The sequence below is a fragment of the Podarcis gaigeae genome, assembly GCF_964106915.1.
Source record: "Podarcis gaigeae genome assembly, chromosome: Z".
In the NCBI taxonomy this organism is placed as follows: domain Eukaryota; kingdom Metazoa; phylum Chordata; class Lepidosauria; order Squamata; family Lacertidae; genus Podarcis; species Podarcis gaigeae.
Window position 1 is genome coordinate 3,887,703 of NC_139691.1, and position 24,852 is coordinate 3,912,554.

General features: G+C 43.8%; 1 protein-coding gene and 1 long non-coding RNA gene across 2 annotated transcripts in view; one reads left to right on the forward strand and one right to left on the reverse strand.

Annotated features, from left to right (window-relative positions):
* The window catches only part of URM1 (ubiquitin related modifier 1), a 33,318-nt gene extending 25,727 nt beyond the window's left edge, over positions 1-7,591 (forward strand). The window contains exons 4-5 of the mRNA XM_083721915.1: positions 5,104-5,152; positions 5,882-7,591. Of these exons, the coding sequence (XP_083578041.1) occupies positions 5,104-5,152; positions 5,882-5,950 (118 nt within the window). The 3' untranslated portion in view covers positions 5,951-7,591. The remainder of the gene's footprint in view (positions 1-5,103; positions 5,153-5,881) is intronic.
* LOC310836560 lies at positions 6,297-10,572 on the reverse strand. Its single transcript, XR_014560147.1, has 2 exons — positions 10,510-10,572; positions 6,297-10,083 (listed from the first exon to the last, which is right to left on the reverse strand). It is a non-coding gene; the product is annotated as an uncharacterized lncRNA (long non-coding RNA).
* Positions 10,573-24,852: the final 14,280 nt, after the last annotated feature.

Here is a 24,852-nt window from a genome sequence, read left to right on the forward strand (position 1 = left end):
GCTGTGACTCCGTTTAGCTGTTGGTGGATTTCTTGTGCTCCATGAAATTGCCTTACTCCATAGTCCTAGGCATGCCTACTCCCACGTAAGGCCCTCTGCATTCACTGGGGTTTGTTCTCATTTACAAGGGGGTACAGCAGGGGTAAGGGACGCAGGTGGCGCTGTGGGTTAAAGCCTCAGTGCCTAGGACTTGCTGATCGAAAGGTCGGCGGTTCGAATCCCTGCGGCGGGGTGCGCTCCCGCTGCTCGGTCCCAGCGCCTGCCAACCTAGCAGTTTGAAAGCACCTCCGGGTGCAAGTAGATAAATAGGGACCGCTTACCAGCGGGAAGGTAAACGGCGTTTCCGTGTGCAGCTCTGGCTCGCCAGATGCAGCTTTGTCACGCTGGCCACGTGACCCGGAAGTGTCTCCGGACAGCGCTGGCCCCTGGCCTCTTAAGTGAGATGGGCGCACAACCCCAGAGTCTGTCAAGACTGGCCCGTACGGGCAGGGGTACCTTTACCTTTACCTTTACAGCAGGGGTGGGGAACCTCTAGCTCAGGGCCCAAATGGAGCCCCACAAGCTCCTACCCAGCCAGCGCCAACCCCTCTCCCCAGGGTGCACACACTCCTAGAGTGTATTTTGCTTGGCTGAGATTTGTCCTTTAATTCTGAGGGTGCATTCTGCTTCCCTGGATAGAGAGGGGAGAGAGTGGTGAGGGTTGGGGTACAGCCTACTGTACACAGCTGAAAAATGCATTTGTTTCTCCACCCACTTTTGCCTCTGGCCCCACCCACCACTGGCATATGGCCCTTGGAACATTGCTTTAAAGGGAATGCGGCCCTCAGACTAAAAAAAAAGCCCCCACCCCCTGGGATATCGCATTGCAGCATTTAGTCACCTTTTCTAAAGCCATCTAGATGGGTGGCCTTTAGCAAATCCTGAGCCAGCAAATGCCTTGTGTGCAGGCTGTGGAATTTCTGCAGATAGCCCTGCTCCCACAGCAGTTCTAGTACAGCAGAAAAAGGAAAATAAACCCCTCATATATTCTTATGGGCTCGGTCAACCAGCACCCCACTTTAGCATCACATGATGTCTTGTGCTTTCTGCCACCTATGTTCACACAGGCGCCGCCTCTGTCTTTTCAAGACGGAAGTGCTGACTAGCAGAGCCTTCCTGGGAGTCCTCCCCCACCCCCTGCCATCCTCTAGGAGCAGGGAAGAGCCCTCCTCTGCAGCGAGTGGGGGCGGCTGCGTACTTAACATTCGTCACTGCTCTGTGGTGAGCTGGAGCGTGCGCCAAGTCTCCTGGCAGCGACAATTGTTGGCAGTCAGAAGAGGGGGAATCCCTCTGTCTCTGATCCAAGGCTTCACAGTTGATCCTGCCTGTTTACAGCCATTTAGCGAAGTGGCTGCAGTTGCTCACTCTAGCCGCATTAACCTGCCCCTGTGCTCGATTTGCAGGGAACAGATTTCAATTACGGGACTGGGCTGCGTGGTGTTGAGAAAAAGCTGTCACTGGTTCACAACCATCTTTGGGGCAATTTGCCTCTGAATTTGGTCTTCCTCTCCAAGCTTGCAATGGGCAAGTGCCCATCACCTCCATTTTGCAGTTTCTTCCATTTATTTTAATTCATTACACCCCCTCCCCTTCAGAACACTTTGTAGAACAGAAGGGATTGTTTTGTGGGAGAGGGGAAAGTGCCATTTCGGTCAGCCTCCCCACCCCACCCCCTGCCTCACATACACACAATCCCAAGAGGGTGTTGTAGAGCCAGCAAAAAGACCACTGAAATGGCAAAGAAGCTGGATCACCTTTCCTATGAAGCAATGCAGGGTTTGGGGGGGGGGTAATTTGTAGAGGGGGTTAGATTCAGTATTTTGTGGTGGATCATGAGTGTCTGTAAACTGCTTTGGGAACCTATCTTGGCTGAGAAGTGGTGGCATAAATAAATAAACCTTGAGCCATTTGATGAATTAGGGAAATGATGTATATTTAGCACACAAGCTATACACAAGCATAGGAGCAAGTAATGGTCATTGTTGGATGTATTCTGTGATTACACCATGCCAGCGTGAAATTTGGTATTGAATGCAGATTTCAAGATCCTTAATCTCTGCAGTTGTTTTAAAGATGGAATAGAGCTAGTCTGTGGAACACATGATGTCAAAAAAGCAGGGCATTCTCTGTTTGTGTATCTCTCAAACATTTGCATTGTTATATGCATACTACTACTAGTTGTGCTAATAATAATAACAATAATAATAATAATAATAATAATAATAATAATAATGAGGAGGAGGTGAAGATAACCTAAGCTCGAAAAATGCTAAGGCAGCATCTAGTGATATCTCATTTGCTGAGCAGGTACTGAGTTTTCAGGAGTAAGCAGATGAGTACATGGCAGAAGAAGGGGAAGGGCCATAGCTCAGTGGCCGTGCATCAACCTTGCATGTAGAAAGTCCCAACATCAATCTCCAATGGTATCTCTATTTGACAATAACAGATCATTCCCATCAGTAAGTAGAATTTGTCTTGATGGAGAAATAGTCTGACCAGGTGTAAGGCTGCTTTTCAGATGCTGTACATTTTCAGTCACAAGTCTGCAAGCATGAGATCCAGAAACTTCAAAAATGAAAGCTTATACAGTGGTACTTTGGGTTACATAAGCTTCAGGTTACAGATGCTCCAGGTTACAGACACTTCAGGTTACAGACTCCACTAACCCAGAAATAGTACCTCAGGTTAAGAACTTTGCTTCAGGATGAGAACAGAAATCGTGCAGCAGCAGCAGGAGGCCCCATTAGCTAAAGTGGTACCTCAGGTTAAGAACAGTTTCAGGTTAGGAACAGACCTCCAGAATGAATTAAGTTCTTAACCTGAGGCACCACTGTATAGTTCTCAGCGACTTAATTGCCTTTTTCTGCATTGCATTTCAAATTTTGCTCAAAATTGTGCTTGCATTTTGGCAGGCAGCAGACAGCATTCATTCTGTGATCATTCCACTCCCTAAGAATTGGCAGGTGTTAATCTGAAGTTTGGAGGTCTTTATCATTCAAAAGGCTTTTCATCATTTCTGGGAAGAGGAGAATGTATGAAGGTCTGAAAGTCTTTTGCTCAGAGAGCACAATGACCCAGAGCAAAATCTGGCTTAAATCTGGCTTAAATAATGGCTTAAATAATGAATATAATGGGAGATGTTTGGCTGTGGTACATGTAAAAATGATATCGGGATGACTCGGAAGTGTTTTAGTTTACTGTTGTTAGCCATATTAAAGTCATTTTGAAGAAATGGAGGATTTTTTCTTTTTCTTTTTAAAATAAGCTTTAACTGCAGTAAATCACAAGCTGAACATGATGCTGAAAAAAGAAAAAGAAAAGTTGAATGTGATTTTAGGCTGCACAGGCAGCTCTCAAGTCACAAGAAGGTAACCAATCTGGTCCTCTCTTTTGGACGCCACACTTTAAGAGGGATGTAGATAAATATCCTTTCAGGAGTTCCAGAGGACTGCAGTAATAGTACAGTTGCATACTCAGTTAGAGTAGACTCAGAGTTGGATACGACCTGTATTAAAACAAGTCCAGCAAGCAAATGTTGAATGAACTGGGCATATTTAGCCTAGAGAAGACAAGACTGAGGAGAGATGTGGTGGTGTCTTTTCGGCACGAGAGGACTGTTGTACAGAAGAAGGCAAAGACTAGCTCTAATAGACTTAAGTTACAGGATGACTGATGTGGGCTGAGCATTAGGAGAAGCCTCTTAATTGCAAATTAAGAGTTCAACACTGGAACTAATTTCTTAGAGTTGGACTCTCCCTCACTGCAGACGCTGGACAGCTGATGACTAGGTCTGCTTTGATTGCTCTAGATCTCTGGATTTCCTGCCTCAAGGAAGGGACTTGACCTACAAGACACCCTCTAGATCAGTGGTGTCCAAAGTCCATTTAGAGGGCCTAATCCAGCCCGCCAGTCAGTTTAATCCTGCCCCTGTGGCAATTTATTTACTGGAGTAAAATCCTAAAAAAAAGCTGTTCAACAACTGGGGTAAAATCCTAAGAAAAGCTCAACAACTTTGGGGTAAAATCATAAAAAAAGGTTAACAACTTGCCAGACAATAAATGTTGGAAATGCAAAGAAAATGAAGGCACTTTTTTTCACCTTTGGTGGACATGCCCAAAGATTAAGGCTTTCTGGGAAATGATATATAATGAATTGAAAAAGGTATTTAAATATACCTTCCTGAAGAAACCAGAGGCCTTTCTCTTGGGTATCGTCGACCAGGGGGTGTTAAATAAGGATAAAACTTTTTTTATGTATGCTACAACAGCAGCAAGAATACTTATCACAAAGTACTGGAAGACACAAGATCTACCCACCTTGGAAGAATGGCAGATGAAGGTGATTGACTATATGGGACTGGCAGAAATGACGAGCAGAATCCGAAACCAGGGAAGAGAAGCAGCGGAAGAAGATTGGAAAAAAATTAAGGACTATTTAAAGAACTATTGCAAAATTAATGAGTGTTAAAATGATGTTGGATTAGAAAATAAGCAGTTATTAGCGGAAAAGGATAAGTTAAAGAGAATAAGTAAAGTTTAAATCTAAGATTAAAATAAGGGAAGGATTTGCTGAATAATTGATTAGAAATTGGAATACGGAAAGGGGAAGTATAAGGAAGTCGGGGAAGTAAGTTACAAGAAAATAAGATTTTGAAATTGTACTTGTTTTTGTTTGTTGTGTCTAATGTATTGTTTTATTTTGTCTTTGTTGTTATAAAATTATGGAAACCTTAATAAAAAATTTATTAAAAAAAAAGTTAACAACTTTGGTTCGCCTTTTGGTTGGCCCTCACAGCCCTTCACTTCATCAAATCTGGCCCTCTTTGAAAAAAGTTTTGACACCACTGCTCTAGATCTATGATTAGTACCTTTCCTAATTGGCCCACCTAGCTCAGTGTAGTCTACATAACTGACTTGCCAGGGTTTCAGGTAGGGAGGTGTCAGGGATCGAACTTGGAGCCTTCTGCATGCAAAGCAGGTGCTCTCCCACTGAGTGACAGCCCTTCCCCTCCTCCTCCAGAGACTTATTCCCTGTTCTGTCAACAGCTTCTCTGTTTTGTTGCAGGCGGCCTGGAATCTTGGTGCTGATCAATGATGCAGATTGGGAGTTGATGGTTTGTATGGATTCTGCTATTTGGGGATCTTGTTTATTTGGAACTGTGTTGCAAATTCTCTTGCTGACCATTGTTAGAGTGACTGGCTCCCCCTCAACTTCAGGGAGGGAGGAAATGGTGCCTGGATTTCTGAACTTTTGTGTACGACTACCTCAGTTTTGGAATTGTAATGAGATGGTTTTTAGTAGTTTTTTTTGTTTTTTAAATTTTGTGTATGAGCTGCTTCATGCCAAGAAATGTGGTGCATAGACACCAGAACTAAATAAAATATTTTGTGGGATTCCTAGAGGCATTCCTACTACTACTACTACTAGTAGTAGTAGTAGTAGTAGTAGTAGTAGTAGTAATAATAATTTATTAGTGCAACTTGGATTATTATTATTATTAACATTTAAAATTATTAGGACACCTTGAATTTGGCCTGAAAATGAACTGACATCTGACTGGCCGCAGTGCAAAACAGGTTTCTGGTCTAGTTTTGGCTGCTCTTACTATAAAAGCAACAGAAGCTAAAGCATTAAGATGTCAACGTATAGAGCAAGGATGGGGAACATATGTGGCTCTCCAGATCTTGCTAGACTCCAGCTCTCATCATCACTGACTGTTAGCCAGACAGGCTAATAGAGGTTAAAGTCCAACAACATCTGGAAAGCTGAACACTTCCCATTTCTCATATAAAGTAAATGATACAGAAATCATTCTCATTTTGCTTTCTTTTTCTTCATTCAGGGGGAGCTGGACTATCTGCTCCAAGACCAAGATAACGTTGTTTTCATCTCCACCTTGCATGGTGGTTAGACTGCTGGGAGTATGAAAAAGAATATTTGTGCTGGTGTTGCAAAAGGGATTCCTGGCCCAGGCATAAACATTCCTTGCTCTCTTGGCTGTCACCCCAGATCAGAGTTGGTTTCTCATTAGCTCCTTTTCTTTAATGAAGTCTGCCCTTTTGACACTTGGCTCCTCCCACCCAGTGGTTCAGCTCTCGCCTCTTTTGTCCAAGAAGATCGAAATAATTTCTGCACTTGGTCACCCTCTTCCCTGCTCCAGGAGGCGCACACCATGGAACAAATGGCTGAAAATGAGCCGCTTTGCACGTGGAACGGCTGAGCTCACTGTGGCTGTCACACTTGTTTGCTGGCTTCTCCTTGGCAGCAGCAGGGGAAGGTCTGTGATCAAAGAGGGGATCTCCTTTTCCTTCCAATCCAAGCCTTGGATCAGGTTGCAGCCATTAACAGTCATTAAGGGATATGGGGGGCATTCAAGGAAGATGGCAGATGCAAGACACCCTCAGCCTATCTGCTCTTGATTTACCATGCATGGATTTCAGTTCGGTTTTAAAAGGTTTTTAAAAGTACCCATCTAGAGCCAGCTCACAAATGGTTACTCTGAATTTTGATGCCTATGAAGTGCACTTTTGCCTCCCTTTTTTAAAGAAAAAGAAACTCTGAGGGTCGAGTCCCTTCCAACTCTACAATTCTATGATGCTCTGGTTTTTTTTTAATCTTCTGGGGGCACTGCCTGATCCTGTTCTGCATTAACAATAAACACACAAGACGTAACCGGCTGTGTTCTTAGATAAATAAGGTATACTATTCATTGTATCAATTTGTAAATTTCAACACAAGTAACTCATAAAGTTCAACAAACGAACAAAGCAGAAGATCCAGTAGATCAGATCATTCAGTTCATGCACAAGGTCCCTTTGATGTACAGTTGTTTATTGTTTGATACTATTTTTGCTGTAAAATGTGTGAGATCATGACATTGTATTTTTTTGCATTACTTAGTGCTTTAACTACTGATGAAGGCCAGTATTCTGGACATCCTTGTCTAGACTCTGTGAAAAGATTTTGTGGAAGTGTAACCACCTTTCATGTGGATTGTTTGGACTTTATGAACAGACAGGTGGAATAGACACCATTACACAGATGGACCTGTGTAATGCATGAACTGACTGGAGAATGATCTGATCCACTGGGTCTTCTGCTTTGTTCATTTGTTGAACTTTATGAGTTAATTCTGTTGAAATTTACAAATTGATACATTGAATAGTATACCGTATTTATCTAAGAACACAGCCAGTTATGTCTCATGTGTTTATTGAGGATGCTTTATGTGACCATAGGTTTGTTTGTTGTTGTTTTGATCCTGTTCTGCAGCAGCAGCTGCGTATGCATGCGATTGATTTCCCTTTTCAAATTGTCTGTTCTGCACTGTTCTGTCGCAAAGTTTTGCAATGTGTTTCAGAGACCTGAGTGCTTCATTTGAAGCTGGGTGTTCTGGACTCAGGTTCTGCCTCAGCCATGTACTTACTTCACTGGGTGGCCTTGAGCAAGTTGCTCTCCATGTTAACTTTAGTTCCACATGTGTAAAGTGAGATTTGAAATGATCTACTCTGCAGGATGGTTGTGACAATAAACAATAAAAGTTGTGAAACGATTCTGAGTATAGGAGTAAATGGTACCAATGCTACAGTTCCTGTGATGATTCACAGTTTGCATTGTGTTGGTTGGTGTTGTCTCTGTTTTAATTCTGGGCCAAGGATCTCCTCTGATCTGCAATGTGCTTTGAGGTGGTCCTTGAGATTCTGTTGGAAACAGGAAATCACTTGAGTTTCTTTTGAGCTCTGTCACTGCAGAAGAAGCATGCCACTTTTCTGCTTTTAGATTCTTAAATAAAAACGCTGCTTGCTTCGTCCACAATTCAAGCAACATCAAAAGGACTTGCAGGAAGACCCACGTTGTTGCTTGCTCCAGTTGGCTATGATCTGGGGAAATATGGCCTCTGAAGTACTAGGAAACCAGACTCTTCATCTCCAGTAAAACAACATGACAACGGTTGGCTTAGGTTTCAGCGTTAACAGTTGTGATGACTTGTGTGGATGCTTCACTTGGGAAATAGTTGTCTCATTACCCTTGTCTTGTCCATCCTACAGGGACCCCCCCAAGTATGGCACCCTCCAGATGTTAAGACTATTGCTCCCACCAGCCATGGCCAGTGGTCAGGGATGATGTGAGTTGTCGTCCAAAACACCTGGAGGGCACTGTGTTGCAGAAAGATAGATTGAGCTGTCTGGGCACTTCTATAGTCCAATCATTCCCTGGGATGATAGTACTAAATGAAACAACCTGGTTCATGTGTCAAAGTAAACCATAGGTAATGGTTTACCACTTACACCCCCTTTCCACCCACTTTGCCCCTCCACGGTGGCATATGAATGAAAGAAATCATGATGCATGGCTTAATGTTACATGTGAACTGGAGATTGTGGTTAGTTTCATTAAAACAAACCTCAGCTACAGATTGTGGTTTGGTGTAAAAAACCACAATTCCCTGTTCAGGTGTTACACTAAGCCAATGATTTTACCTTGTGCCCCCACATGCTCGGGAGGGAGGGGAAGCTGAACAAACCATTTTGCCATGTCCCATATTTCTGTAAGGTACAAACTGGGCAGTTTTCCTTTACAGCACTCTGATGGGCATACACACTGCCCCTTCCCCAGTCATCAAATCCTTGTTTGATGAGCAGGGAGGTAGCTGTTCTGTGCATGTCAGCTGAGTGCACCTGTGGGAAAGCATGTGCTATAGAGCAGAAGTGATGGCATGTAGGTTTGTGAGAGTGTGGGGTGGCCACTTCCACTGCTGGCATCCCTGGAGGGGAAAGGCTCTCAGCACCTCCTACTTTGACTAACAGATAGGGATTATCCTGCAAAGAAAACTACAGCTAGAATTCAATCTTGGAACCTGTTCTTAATGCCTGGTCTTAGCCCCGGGCCATGCGCAGGGTGCCTCTCATGCTACTATGTAATCTTAATCAGTTTTGTATTTGAAATTTGAGGTATGAGCTTGCAAACCACTCAGCTGCCCTCTCTTCTCCCTCATGCCAAGAACAGCTTCCGTGCATAGCCTCATGATGCAGCTTCAAATCCCTCTTCAAAACATACCTTTTCCAACGGTGCCTTTGACACAACCCCCTTGGTCCACAGCTCCTGCTGGAGGTAACCCCATGGTATACGAAACTGAATGCAAATCCTGCCTCCACCTCCCTCTCCTGTGTGTGATTTGCTTCCCATTGTAACCTGCTTGCGAGCAAAAGACACTCATGTCATAAAGTTCCACACACATGGTAAATAAATAGTTCCAGTTGACCTCCGGCACCTCACCCCAAGTAAACAACTAGCAGAGACATCAGCCTTGAGTTACACATGCTCATAACAATGGAACAAATTCAGAAATGACAGGCGTTAGAGTGGTTACAGTTATTAATTCTCACTTTATTGTAGTTTTTATAAAGCATTATATACCTCCAGTACAGGGGGGAAAACCAAGCATTGTATTTGCCCAAGAGCAAGAGGGTGAGTTAATGGCACAGGATTTGCAGCCTGGATATTTGTTTTCCAAGAGCGAAATAAATAAAACTAAGGATCTCCGTTGTCAAGCCGTTGTGCATAGAAAATTTTAAAGTAAAGGAAATGGCTTTGTATTTTTGTATTGTGGGAATTTTCCCCTCAAGTTGTAATTTTTGCACAGAAAGCAATTCAGTTTTTGCAAACCACTGGCTACAAAAGGGAGATGTGCAGCTTTGTGGAAGAGCACCTGCTATGCATGCAGAAGGCCCCATGCTCAATCCTCCAGGTCAGCCTTCCTCAGCCTTGGGTCCCCAGATGCTGGACTACAACTCCCATCATCTGTAGCTAGTGATACAAGAATTAAGAGACCCCAGGTGTATTTTATTTATTTATAATGTTTCAGTGTTTCACTTCAATTGCATTTAACCTTTTCGAATGTATTAGGCTTGATTTTTGTGAGATATGCGTTTGTGAGCCTCTCCTTCCGATGCCGCACTCCATCTCCTTATCTGACCTTGAAAGTGGCACAAATGGCAGAATGAGTTAGTACCAGGGTGCTAAGCAGAAATCCGTAGAAGTTTCCTGAAAGATAGATGGAGAAATGTCAATAAAGACTGGTCATAGACTAGATTGCCAGGGCAACGTGGGACATCAATACCTAAAATGGGCAAAAGGCCTAGGCACTTCTGGCCAATGCCAAGGGGATAGCAGGGGAGGTAGAGAGCAGGAACACGCCGTATGTGTTTTCTATCCCATTACCTGTAATCTTTCCTGACGTATGTGAATAATATGTCTTGTGACTCTTTGTTAGCTGTGTTTGAACTACTAAACAAGCTTTTGTCCGGAAGTGCCTCGGGGCAGAACTTCTCAACTGGCACATTGAGTTGAGCTTTGTCCTATTGAAATAGAATAGCTAAATAAAATAAATAAAAGTGCCAGGTCCCTAAATCTGGATGCTGGACTTGAAATAGTTTCCTTGGTTCTGTCGTTTATTTAAAAGGTGGTGACTCACCTGGGTAACAGAGGTAGTATAGAGGTAAATTCTTACCACACTAGCAGGACCAGTGGTCATAGAATCATAGAATTGGAAGAGACCACAAGGGCCATTGAGTCCAACCCCCTGCCAAGCAGGAAACAGGGGTTATGGTCAGGGGTTATGGGAGTTGTAGTCCAGCAACATCTGGGGACCCAAGGCTGAGAAAGGCTGTTCCAGGTAGTACTAGGACTGCCCCATTTCTGATAGCCTGGAGAGCTGCTGCCAGCCACTGTAGACAATAATGAGCTGGATGAGCCAGTGGTCTGATGGCAGCTTATTATGGACACAGGAAAGGAGGACAGTAGTGTTTAAAGGGGCTGGAGCAGCCCATGCAACAGCTAACCTCAGATTCTTGTGTTTTGCCGAAAAAGAGGTAAGGGGCTTAAAGTGTCTGGAATATGCAGCTGCTGTCATCTGTAGCCCTCTGAACGAAGGATGAGGAACCTGTGGCTTTCCAAATGATGCTGAACTATAACCTGCATCATCCCTGGCTCTTGCTGGGGGGTGTAGTCCCACCTTGGTTCAGCCTTGACTAGGGTTCAACAGTTGAGCTTGGGTCTCCTTTAATTGTTACATTCTCTACAAGCTTGTGATGGGTTGCTGCTGCTGCTGCTGCTGCTGCTGCTGCTGCTGCAGAAGAAGAAGAAGAAGAAGAAGAAGAAGAAGAAGAAGAAGTACAAGAACAAGAACAGCAAAATTCTGAATGGAAAACGGTTTAAGCATCTCAGCCTAGGAATGCTGATACCTGGCTTCAAATTGTGTATTATTTATTATTTAAGTGAGCTGCTGCTGTTGTGTGTGTTTTTTTTAAAAAAGATGAGCCGTTTTGATAATAAATGTGGAACAGTGGGATAAAAATATTTTAAATTAAAAAGCCTACTTGCCCTTGAAGCTTTCTGGGTAACTTTCAACTAGTCACTGCATCTTTGAGCCAAGCCTACCACACAAGGTTATTGTGAAGACACAGAAGAGCACATCCTTCACCTAGAGCACCATGGAAAATGGGGTGGGGGAACATGAATACACTGGCGAAGAACAAGACAAAACCAGATTAATTTTGTGGGTCTCTAGGAAACTTGTAAAGGTAAAGGTACCCCTGCGCGTACGGGCCAGTCGTGTCCGACTTTAAGGTTGCGCGCTCATCTCGCTGAAGAGGCCGGGAGCCGGCGCCGTCTGAAGACACTTCCGGGTCAGGTGGCCAGTGTGACGAAGCTGCAGCTGGCAAGCCAGCACCAGCGCCGCACACGGAAACGCCGTTTACCTTCCCGCTATAAAGCGGTACCTATTTATCTACTTGCACTTAGGAGTGCTTTCAAACTGCTAGGTGGGCAGGAGATAGGACCGAACGACGGGAGCTCAACCCCCGCGGGGATTCGAACCGCCGACCTTACGATCAGCAAGTCCTAGGCACTGAGGTTTTACCCACAGTGCCACCTGCGTCCCCAGGAAACTTGTATGCTGTAATATTTTTCCACTTCCAGAATTTGAATCTTTCCAGGGAATAAGTTTAAGTCCCTTTAAGGAATGGTAAAGGGTTGAGGGTGGCATTGTGGGTTAAACCACAGAGCCTAGGACTTGCCAATCAGAAGGTTGGCGGTTTGAATCCCTGCGATGGGGTGAGCTCCCGTTGCTCGGTCCCTGCTCCTGCCAACCTAGTAGTTCGAAAGCACATCAAAGTGCAAGTAGATAAATAGGTCCCGCTCCGGCGGGAAGGTAAACGGCGTTTCTGTGCGCTGCTCTGGTTCGCCAGAAGCGGCTTAGTCATGCTGGCCACATGACTCGGAAGCTGTACGCCGGCTCCCTTGGCAAATAAAGCGAGATGAGCGCCACAACCCCAGAGTCAGCCACGACTGGACCTAATGATCAGGGGTCCCTTTACCTTTTTTTAAGGAAAGGTTAGGAACCCTGTGGCCCTCCAGCTCGTTTGACTCCATCATCCCTGACCATTAGTCATGATGGCTAGGACTGATAGGAGTTGGAGTGCAATAACTACTGGGGGGGGGGGCGCAGATGCCACCATCCCTGCTGTAAAGCAACTGTCAAAGAGCTTGCTTGGGGGAGGGGTGGGACTGCCTAGATAGCTCAGTTGGTTAGAGCATGGTGCTGATAATACCAAGGTTGCAGGTTCAATTCCCATATGGGACAACTGCCTATTCCTGCATTGCAGAGGGTTGGATTAGATAATTAGGTGTCTGTTACCGCAGTGTTTGGCAACTGCAGAGGTACAGAAAATGCACTTTGGTTGGGTTGGTTCAGTGAGGTAAGTTGGAAGGTGATACCAAGAGGATATGGAAATGATGTTTTTACATTTCAGGAGAAAGGACTTAGATGATCAGATTGTCCTGAACGTACTGGTTTGGGGAAATTTTCCAGTGATCAAAAGCACTCCAGCAAAACATCCCTTGTGCTTTATGGCGTATACACGTGTATATGCAAATCTTCAAAATAACTGACAGAGGAACCAAGGACGAAGATAACAGAACAAGTCCTGATGTCTCCATATCCAATGCTGAAGGAAGTTGGAGGTGAACAACAGGAAGTGGATGACTTCATCACTCCCACACTGTGTGTGGCAAACAGTCCATAGCTGTTGGTTCCAGACAGTGAGGTGTAAATCTGGTGAAAGTGTGAGTAGGTGCATTCAGTTGAACCCATATGGTAGCCCTATATCTCTGGGATTTGTTTCCAAGTGACATCAGGCAAGCCCCAGACCTACAAATTTTAAAGCAGGTTCTGGAAATCCATCTGTTCTCCACAGCTTTTAGGAAACAATTTTTAAGCTGTTGTTTTTATGTACTGGTGTGTTTTAAGGAACTTTAAATTTGTTTTTAAAAAAAGAATTAAACTGTGTTTTGAATTTCCATCTGCTATGTTTGCTGCTCTCCCCCAAAACCAGGATAAAAATCTTAAAATTTATTTCCCCCCCCCCTCACACACACATATATGGGTTTGGGGGGAGTACACAGAGCTGTTTAACAACTATTACAAATGAATGTCTCATTCAAAGTGACAGTACTTGTTACTACTTGTAATTCAACTGAAGTAACCCTATCACAAACTTCATGTGCATGTATACAGATAGATATGACAGGTTCAATTTAGAGAATGTGCTTTGCTCAAACCTGTATCTTTAGCTTTATGGCCCCACAGAAATTTTAATGTGGGTATAACCTTTCAACTTTTTGTTTATTTATATGTACACCACACACTGCTTATTTTAATAGGTTGTTGTTTGACGCAATAAAACCATCCATTTGGTGTCCAGTCCTAACCCCAGTTACCTGGGGCAGAGCTCCCCTGAATTCAATAGGACTTACTTCTAAGTAGACATGGTTACGACTGCACTGCTAACGCATCAGTGAAACTGATTTCAAGTAAGTTCTTGGGGACAGGAACTGCAGTGTATGTCAAGACCCACAGATACCTTGGTTCTCTCCCCTTTCATAAACAGTGGGTTCTTTCTGTTCCAAACTGGTATCCTAAGTTACTGAATATCAAGCTAAAATATATGTTCTGACATTCCTCTTAATAAGAACCAAAGAGGAACTGAAACATGGTGCTTACTGCTGCCACAATACTGATAGGACTTGATCTTATTTGACACAATTATAAAATGACACATGATCAGATAACAAGACAGTCCTTGAACCGTTGCTGCCTAATAAAATATCAAGCACTGTTTAAAAAAAAAGGCAACAAGTTCACTTACTACTTTGTATTACACCTTTTATTCCAAAAGCATTTGATGATCTTCCAAGTGCATTCAGAGGAACTGATCTCACCCACTTTGCATCCTGTTATATACTGGTTTTAGAATCCCCCAAACATAATTTAATTCATTTATATTAGAATCTGCCCAAACATTATTGGAACCGTTTTTCAACTGGAACCTTCTTATCCAAATTTCCAAGAATTCTTGGTAGTCAATTTTGCTATGCCTCTTCAGTTTGTATTCACTGGGTGCTTCCGTCTCTCACATGCTATATCCGGCAGTAACCAAGAAGTGTGTGGCTAGTCCTCTGTACACCCAGCCCCTATGATGCTTCATCTCCATCAATATATTGTACACAGATCCCTGGACGTTCCTCTCAATTACACCAAGCTGTCTATCACTTTTCAAGCAGAGAGAAACCGATTATTTCAACTTTTGCTTAGTTTTTGCTCTTCAGGGCGTACCTACCATCTGAAGAGTAATTTAGCTTGTGACAAAACACTCGAGTTATCTGGGGGAAGAGATAAGTTTAGCATATAAAACCAATTTCCCATGGGGTTATAATACAACCACCAAGGTCTCTATTCCATATGAGCCTTAGTCCGCATGTATTGCAGAATGAGGCTGTGGATTTCTGAGAGTCAACTGTACCACAGCAGGTGGGCAGGTTCCCTATTTAAACATGTAAAAAAACACACACACCCCTCTCCCTGCAAGTAGAAGACTAGCATTTCCGGGAGCTGGGTGGACCTCAAAGCTGTCTAAACCATATATTGTGGCAGGGAGTTCCATAAATTAATAGGTGCATTATGAATGCTATGAAGGGTGAGGACGCAAATAAGATTAAGAAGTAATTAAATTGGTTTGGACACAGAGTAAGGACTTCACTTCATTTAACATACCCAAGAAGAGATCCTGATGATAGTGAATTGTGTTACTGCACTTTTTTTAATGGGTGTGGTTTCCCTATAATATCCCCCCACCACCCATGAACTGGATTCTTAAGAGCCATAAAACTGTTGTGGGTACAATGGGGATATCTGCAACTACTTATTGGCATAGAACTGTTTGTTTGCTGTGCTGCCCAAGACATTGGGGGGGGGGGAGAGAGAGCATTTATAATCTGCCTACATGTACATGGTTGGAAATACATGAGCCACAGTTGTGGATGTGTGTTGGCAACTCTAACTCAGATAATTATATCACACACACACACACACACACACACGTGCATACAGACCCCAGGATCAAGCTTTACCCTGCACTGTGAGGCCTCAGTCAGCCCTGAGCAAAAATATATCTTTGTAAGTTTCAGGTACTGATTCTCTCTCTCTCTCTCTCTCTCTCTCTCTCTCTCTCTCTCTCTCACACACACACACACACACACACACACACACACTCACTCACAAAGACACACACCACGTTCCTCTAGGGTGATTTAAATCAAGGTATGTGTGTCCATGTGTCACAGAGAAAAGATAATTCTAGGGTTTATGAGGCTTTTTTTTAGTCCTGACAGAGCACAGGGGAAGCTGCATTGGTTGGAAATTCCCACTTCTGAACTACATCAAAGGGACCAGAAGTGTGTGTGTCCTCCCAACATTGCAACACAATATGATCACCCTAATTTTGTTAACTTCTCCCTTCTGCATCCTACCCCGGTTTTCACTGGTTGCAAAAGATGGCTAGATTGCAATGTTTAAAAAACAAAGGCATGTGCAAGAAAGGGATTTGATGGGAGAGGGGATACGGACACACGGACACGCGCACGCAGGCACGCACACACACACATACACAGAGCATCTGTTCTGTGGCCTAGGACTGCTCCCCATTCTCCTGTGGGGTTATATGGGATGTGAGGCAACCTGACATTTCATAAGTGACACAGGCACAGGTACAGGACTAATGGTTATACTGGGTGACCTGCTCTATAGGCTCTTGGGTTTTGGGGAGATAAGTGTTGAATGGGGAGGGTTTGGGGCAGAGGCTATAACAGAAATTCTATATTTTTCCTGTGCTGCTCAGGGCCTGATTTTGATAGCAGGATTTCAGGTGATGGAGGTGCATAGTTTTCTCGTTTCTCCCTTTATTCCTGCTCTTTGGCATGGCAGGAAAGGACCGATAAAAACTCCAAATAACTTAAAGCAACAGGATGCTAAACAGAGGGCCCTAAAATCTGAGGGCTAAAGGAATGTTATGAGGCTAGGATGGCATAAGGAGGCTAAGCCTCTCTTATGGGGTTCCAGGAGAGAATGGAGACTTTGTCCTATAAATTAAGTCACCCCACAAAACACCCTTAGGCTTCAGTCCTCTGCCCACTCACCTGGAAGTAAATCCCGTTGATATACACATGGACAGGATTTCCATCTTAGAGGCTGTATTGGTAGATGTTTTACTTCTTCTTGCACTGAAGCCTTGTCTGTTTCGTGGGTTTAGCAGCTGGAAGACTGATGTGTCTCATCTGTGAAATGGCTGCATCAAACTTGGAGGCAGTCTTCAGTAAAAGACTATTATCTTAAAAGCAGACACATTCTTGGACTTTTTCTAACTCACCACCACCTCCTTGCACAAATGCACGACACAAAATGTGTGTCTTAGGTTCCCCCGCCAACACCACCGTCCACCTCCAACCTGGTTTTCATCACAGAATGACTCCCCAACCCTTCTCAGGATCACCAGCCCCAATTATTCACTGTGAGGTGAAGTCTGACTTCTACAAAACCTGCACAGCTAAAATATAAGCAGTTCATAGCCTCGGGGAGAGAGGAGCATTTATAGAAGCTGGAAGCTCTAGAAAATGGAGACAAGGAGGAGGTTATATGGTGGGGAGATCCAGATGCGTTGCTTTTGGAAGGACCAGGGACCGTTGCAAAGCCTCCCCCTCCCTTGTATGTGCGACTCTTTCTAGTTCCCAGAGTGGGGACCTTTTGAAACCACGTGGCGACACCTTCTTCCTCATCCCTTCCAGGTACTGCCAGCCAGCAATTGTCTCGGTTTTTCCCCTCAGTCATCACATCAACATTACATCACTAAGGGGAGATGATCCGCGGGTCCTGGCTGGCCCCTACCACCTTGGTGGCCTGCGCCAGATAAAACTGCAACAGAACACCTAAATAGGCGCTCCAGAACAAAACATAATTTCCAAAAGGCGTTCGTCCCTGGCAATGACGGAAGGAGACCTCATTTCGATTGCTGTCAGAATATTATCTCTCTCTCTCTCCACCTCTACATAGGAAGGAAGAATCAAAGATGGGAGAATTTGGGGGTATGGAGCGATGTTTTGTTCCTTCTAATCTACGTGGGGCGCCAACCACGTTCGTGTTTATATTACATTTTTAAGCAGCTCAAACTCATCTTCCAAAAAAAGATAAAATAAAATCGAAACAATCCGGGCGCTGCTCTCTGCTCCAATTTGCATGACTTCACACACGCGCTTAATCCGGGAGTTACTCAAATTCATCCACGGAGGGAAATTTCAAGATGCACCGTACTCTGCCTGGCTGCAGTTTCTCTTATCTGAACGTTGCGCCCAGTTCATTCTGCCCATTCTCTTTCCTTCCTTCCTTCCTTCCTTCCTTCCTTCCTTCCTTCCTTCCTTCCTTCCTTCCCTTCTTAAAATAATAATAATTTTAAAATCCCATTGAATTTCAAACCAATGGCTTCATTTTTTTTTAAATCGACTTTCAAAAAATCCGGTACCTTATTTCTTTTAACAGAGAAAAGAATAAAAAAAAATCAATGGGAAATTAGTCTAAATTCTTTATTCAGGTTCAGAACAATTAAATGAAAATTAAGCAAAGAAGGAAAACATACGAATACACACACACGGAAACGATATCTAAATTATGCTTCAATGTCTTTTTTTCCAACAAGGGAAAATCTATTGCTATAAAGCAGATATTTTAACCGCTCAAACTGTCGGGCTTTTCGGGGGCATCCTGTAGTCAGCTGAAGAACAAGCGATCATAAAATAACTCCACACCTATTTCATTGCGAAATCGCTGGTCCCAACTTTTGAGACATTCCAGTTCCACAGAAGAGAGCAGTTTAAGAGGCAAATATTACCTTGCTTGCCGTAGACGCGAAGGGAGCTCATTCGGACGCCGTTCTGCCTCTCGGAAGGCCGACGCGAGCGAGTTGACGATGAAGTTGAAGACTCGGCCACAGATGTCCAGACACAATTCTTGGTTAGTATTCCTGAACAAGAATTGCGTTTGGACAATCAGAAGCAAAGGTTCCAGGATCTCTACGTGTTTTGTGTTGGCATCTCTCTTGCGAGGGGAGAAATAAAACAACCCCTAGCAGCAGCAACAAGCAAACCAAAATAGTTCTTTTCCTAGGGAAAAATGCAGTGTGCCCAAACTGCCCTCTCGGCCACAGCTGCCCTCCTCCTCGGTCCTCTCTCTTTATCTCTTTCTCTCCCTCCCTCCCTCTCCCACTTCTCTCCTCCTACTTTCTGCCTCTCGCGTCGTTTCCTCCTTTCTCACTTTTCATCTAATTCGCCAGATCGTTTTGCGGGGGGGGGGGGGGGAGGGATGAAAACGCATTTTAGGGGATCCACCCCTTCTAAGCTTTTGCTGTTCTGCTGTTTAGCAGTAAAACCGACTAGGCTTTTAAAATAAGAACGCCCAAGTTGTGTGCTTAAGTGATAAAATAAAAGGGATTGCGTGTGAGTGGGGGAGTGGGTCTCGCACTCCCTTCCACACAGATCACTGTGGACCCTCTTCCTCGTGGGTGCAGTGAAAGATATCACCTTCGGGATAAAACTCTTTCTTTTATTTTTTTTAATGGGATCTCGGAACAGGTTGCCAGGCTCCGAGGTGCCCAACATCCTCCAGAGAACACATTTTCCATCTCCAACCACCACCACCTTGTCCCAAAAATTCAAAATGATTGTTTTAAAAAAAGAAAATTCGTGTGTGTGAAATAAATATAGTGGCTCTGCATTTTGGACCATTTCATTCCCAGCTTGGTCTAACAGGACCAGAAAGAAGGAAATGCAATTAGGATTCTCTTCCAGAATCCTCACTCTTTTTCCAAATCCAGTTTTTCTCCGTAAAAATTAGATGCAGTTTTCCTGCTTCTAGCAGCAAAGGCCAGGCATCCAATTTTCAGGATGAAATCCCCCTCCCTTCATAACATCATCGTGCAGGCTCTCTTGCACTATCGAATCCTGACCACATTATTTCATTTCTCTGTTTCAACTGCATGATCAAAAATGGGATTCAAAAGATGAGCAGCAAATGGTCCATCACGTCGCCTGTCTCTTTCTCCCTCCTGGTACCAAACCTAAAGGTTTATCTTTGCAGTGGTCCGGTGTTTTATTTTTTTATTGCTGTAATAAACACCCTGGACTTGATTCTACCGGTATCCGAATTAGAAAAGCCTCACTTCTTTTGTAAAGAAGTGGTTAAGCGCTCATTTGCCTCTCTTTCCCCTTGAAATAGTTAGACCTCTCATCTGAGACTCAGCTGGCCCTCTAGAAAACTGCAGAAAGGGTCCAAATGGAGATTGAAATTTCATCTCAGCTGATTCTAAGGAGACGGGCCACACAGAACTGGTCTAGTAAACCTAAAGTGGAGTCGCTAGCGGAGAGGAAAATATTACAAATCCCCCCTTCCCACGCAGGCACACATACACACACACACGTGTGAAAATTAAAATAGTCAGATTATATAAGAGTCAATCCAGATGACAAGAGAAAGAAAGAGAGGGGAAGCCTTAATATTTTTGAAACCCCCACACACTACTGATGACGATTATAATGATAATTACAGGAAAGCAAAACAAAACACAGGCGCGGCAGTTTGAAGCAGGAGCGACTGGATCCCAACAGACACAGCTGTTGATCCGTTAGTTTGGTATGTGCACTCAATTACTCTCTATCTATCTTTCTCCCTGAACCCCCTGGAATGCCTTAGATTTTTTCATCCAGATACCGGTGAGACTATCAATCGCCTACCGATAGGAAAGGAAGTGGGGGGCAAGCATCAAGAAACAAAACACTAAAACAAAAACGAGAGCAGCATAATAGATAGTAACAACAACAACAACAACAACAACAACAATAATAATAGTATACAGTATTTCTTAACACTGGTCTACAAAAGTTACTGTCGAAGCAATATCTAAGCACGATTCCACTCCCCCGCATTGCCAATCCATGCAACGTGGAGAACCCGCAATTGCCAGCCGAGTTCCTTCCATCCTTACACCTGTTACCCCTTTCCTTCCGAGCCAGGCAGCGTGCACGTGGATCTTGGCCAAGACCTTCCTGCAGCAGCTCGCAGACATCCCCAAGTGACTTTTTCTTTTTTGAGCGGGGCGCGAGGGGGGAAGCGAGCCGGAATATCAAGACGCTGGGTGTTTTCCTTCCAAATTCCCCCCTTCCCAAATCTCCTGCGCGGGTTGTTTTGCCTCTGGATAGGTTTCTATTTTATTTATTTTACCCGCCCCCCCCTCTGCTCCCTTCGCTCCCCCCCCATCGTTTCCCTCCCTCCTTCTCTGCCTTGTATCCTTTGATGCTTCCCGCAAATCCGTCCGAGCGAGCAGCATCCACTGCCGGCTTCCCATTCGCTGCCGGGGATGCAGGAGACGAGCGCGCTCCGGCGAGGCAGAGCATCCTCTGGCTTGGTCCAGAAAAGGCCTCCGGAGCTGTGATGCACGAAGTCGCTCAGGAAGCAGCTAACTGGAGGCTGGGTCTGGCTGGAGCAGGGTTTTTACTGGAGCCCGGCAACAATAAGTGTGTTGCAGAGGAGGGCTAGCAAAGAATGGGGATGGTCTGCAATTGGTACTGGATTTGAATAACACCACAGGGTGATAAATGTCCATTGTGTTTTAGGGGGTAATGAATCTCCCGCTCTCTTCAGAGCTCAGAAACAGCAGCTGCAACCTGGAGCCGGCCATCTCTTAAAGACACAGCAACCCAAAGCCTGGGCCCAAAGTTAAGGAAGCCAAGCTGTTTAGTCAGCTAATGATGGGTGTGTGGGTGTGTGTAAGAGAGAAAGAGAGAGATAATATTTCTATTCATTCTTTAAAAATAAAAATAAAAGTTGGACAAGGATACTATCCTAAACAATCAGGCATCCATTTTCTCTGTCTTTTAAAAATGAAGCAGCCTTGATGAAGCACACAATTTTAAAGGTTTTTTTGTTGTGAACTGTATTTTGCAAAGCACCTATCATCCTTGTGTTTCTTTTCTTGCTATAAGATTTTGTGAAAGTGAACAGAGAGAAAGTGTTAGGAAGGGATACCGATTTCTGCAGGTCTGATATACAATATTTCACAGATCATATGGTGCCTTTTTAATTATGTCCGCATATTTAAAGGAGTAATTGATTTCCAGCATGCAGGAAACATATGCTCACATAGAATCCAAGTAAATCCGTAGTTGAAGTTGATTAAAACACACACACCCCCAACACACACACCTCACATGTCTACTCAGCAGTAAGCCCCAAAAAGGATAACATTTTTACTTCAATATTGCAGCCATAGCTTTTTAAAACACGCACACACTCTGCACTGCAGGCCTTCAAAGCAGAGGCATATGTTATATGTTTGGAACCATTTTACAACTTTTAAAATACAACCCTTGAGGGGTGTATACACAGCCGCTCCAAAGATGGTTGGAGTAGTGGTGCTAGGTGGTAACAGATGAAGATTTGCGTCTTTGTATAGGAACGCTGCAGGAAAATGTTGCTACTTAAATTCACTTTAAATAGCAGGTGCACACACAAACATAGCCTTTCAACAGTAGGGGCCTTGGCTTCTTAAAGTGGTTGTTTAAGAGCCCAACATCTTGGGCCTTTGCCTTCCGCTGCAAGCAGAAATAGGAGCCACAAAATAATACTCATTGTTTTCCACTCATGAATACTATAGTACTTGACACCCATTGGATTGCAGCTGCAGCAGATGAATCCTAGATCAGCAGTGCTCACTTAGATGCTGGGTGCTGGAAGGCAGAGAGCCTATCAAAGGAGGGAAGACAGAGAGTGTGTGTGTCTGTGTGTGTGTGTAGGGGAAAGAGAGTGCAGAGACTGAGGTCGCAGCCTGTAAATACATAAATAAATGAAACCAGCAAACAAAACAGCCAGATGAGCAAAGGGTCCAGATTAACCTCTTGGAATGCAGAAAGGCCAATGAATGGGGATGGAGAATGGGGAACTCTTGACTATTGCAATGATGGGTGGCCAGGGAAGTGAACTTCCCCTCCAAGAAGGTGATGAAGAGCTGCTGAGGATTTCCCCCCCCCCCTTTAAAAAAATAACTCTGCAAAGGAGCATGATCAGATCTTGCTCATTCCCCCACCCCCAATGCAAGATGCTCTTTAGGTAAACCAGTAACTTAGGCTAGCTTAGGTGGTGGTGCCCAGGAGTCAAATCTGCCTGAAAGCCAGTCAGGATGTCCATCTCTTTGTCCCAAGGTTATGAGATGTGGGCTGTGTTTGCTCTAGTGTTGAAGGAGAGGCACTCTGTGTGTGCTCCAAGGCACTGTTGCCATGTTTGAAATGGCTTCTGTTTGAAATGGCTTCAAATAGTCTGAGGCCTCACATCCAAAAGAGGTTGAAGGGCCACATTCCAATGGCTAAGGTATCAGAGATGTGCAAAAATTTAGGGTTATGGATAAAAAGGAGACATAGATTGACCACAAGTAAATTTAGAGCCCTGAAGTATTGTGCTGACATGTGATAGGGGATATAACAAATGTTTTATACCTTCCCCTTTTGTTCCACTCTCCCCCACATCTGTCCACCACACTGGCCTTTCGAGCGGGTAGCTGACTCCATTTGCAAACAGTGTAAAATCCCATAGTAAACAGGCCAGGAAAAACCCACACAGCCTAAAACCATATAAGCATCTAAAACGGCTCAGCTAGGCAATCATTAAAAATAAAAAGCTGGTTGATGTGTTTGATCATCAGAGAAGTTTGACAGAAGAAGACTGTTTTTTTCAACATGTTACCAAAAGGACAGCAGCGTTGGTGGCAGGCTAATGCATCTCGGGAGGGAGTTCCTGAGATCGGGGCACCCAGAGCGGAGCTCCAAACAGTTATTTCTAGTCTTTTTTTATTAAAAAGATCTTGTGGAGTGGTTTTTAACAGCAGTGAATATAACCCAATAAGCCATGCAATAACAGCAAAGCAATAAATAAGAATAAATTAGCAGGAAAAGAGCAGTAACAGAACAACACCAGAGATTAAAATAGCTGATCAGTGATCTGCAATGCTCTGGGTAAAGAGAAAGGCCTTTTCCTGGTGTCCCAAACAAGGGTCACACAAGCTTCCTAGGAGAGCATGATGAAGAGCCAGGATGCAACAACAGAAAACAATTCTCTCTACATGCTTCAACTCCAGAGGTGGTGGAGGTACCTGCCTGAAGATCACAGTGGATTAGGCAACTTGAACTTTAATGAGCGTTGCAACCAAAGTTTGTTCTGAATTGACAAGGAGTCATTGCTTTGCTTTTTTTCCTGGGGGGACATAAGGGTATGCATACCCCTAAACATTTTGTGAATCTAAGTTTGGCCTCATTGAGGGGCAGTATTTCAATATGAGTAGGAAAATGAGAGGGGGTTTTTTAAGGAAAAAAAACCCGTGCGGAACTCCCTGTCTATTGACACGAGGGAGGCACCTCCATCGCACTCTTTTAGGTGCTTGCTGAAAACTTTTCTGTTTCAGCAAATCTACCCATGCACATAATCTAAGTTACAGCTGCTTTAAATGTTTTACTGATTATTTTTATCCTTGTTTCTAATAATTTTCTTGATTTATTTCATAAAATTTATACACCATTTGATTGCAAAAAACAAACAACACAAACAAACCTTAAAGTGATTTACAAAGAGAAAACAACAGTTAAAAACAACTGTTTAAAATATTTTATAAAATTAAAACCAGCAGTAAACTAAAAGCAGATTACAACACACACCAATATTCTACATATCTGTGTGGGCTTGTCTAAACAAAAACATTTTAGCAGTCAATGAAAAGAGTACAGTGAAAGAGCCTGTCTGATGTCAATAAGCAGGGAGTTCCAAAGTGCAGGTGCTGACACACTAAAAGATCAATTTCTTACAGATGCAGAATGTGCCAGTTCCATTATTCATAAAATTGGTGCTTTGAATTGATTTCTGTGTTTCATGTAAATTTGAACTTGTACACTGCCTGGAGATCTATTTATTTTTAAAGCAAGCTGTTTATACATTTTCTTAATAATAATAAAATCCTTTAGATATCATGTTCACAGGCTGTTCAGGGCTGCATATCATGCCTGGATATCAATGTCCTTCACAAAGCAATAAAGGACATCTCACAAACTTTGTGAAACTCCAAGAGACAAAGAGCACAGCTGAATCACGATTTGAACACGCTGAAGATAACATGGAATCTCCCCCATGAGAGACAGAAGGGAGCTTGAGAAAAGAATTTGCTCAACAACAACAACAACAGGCTGAACAACATTAGGTGTTAAATACTTATTAAAACATGGAACTCTGTATAGCAAGAGAAATACCATTTGAATGCAGGTGCCCACCAGGAAGATCAGTCACACATAGAGAACAGCTGTGGCTCTTTGTTGCAAGTGTGGATGCTGAGGCTTGGA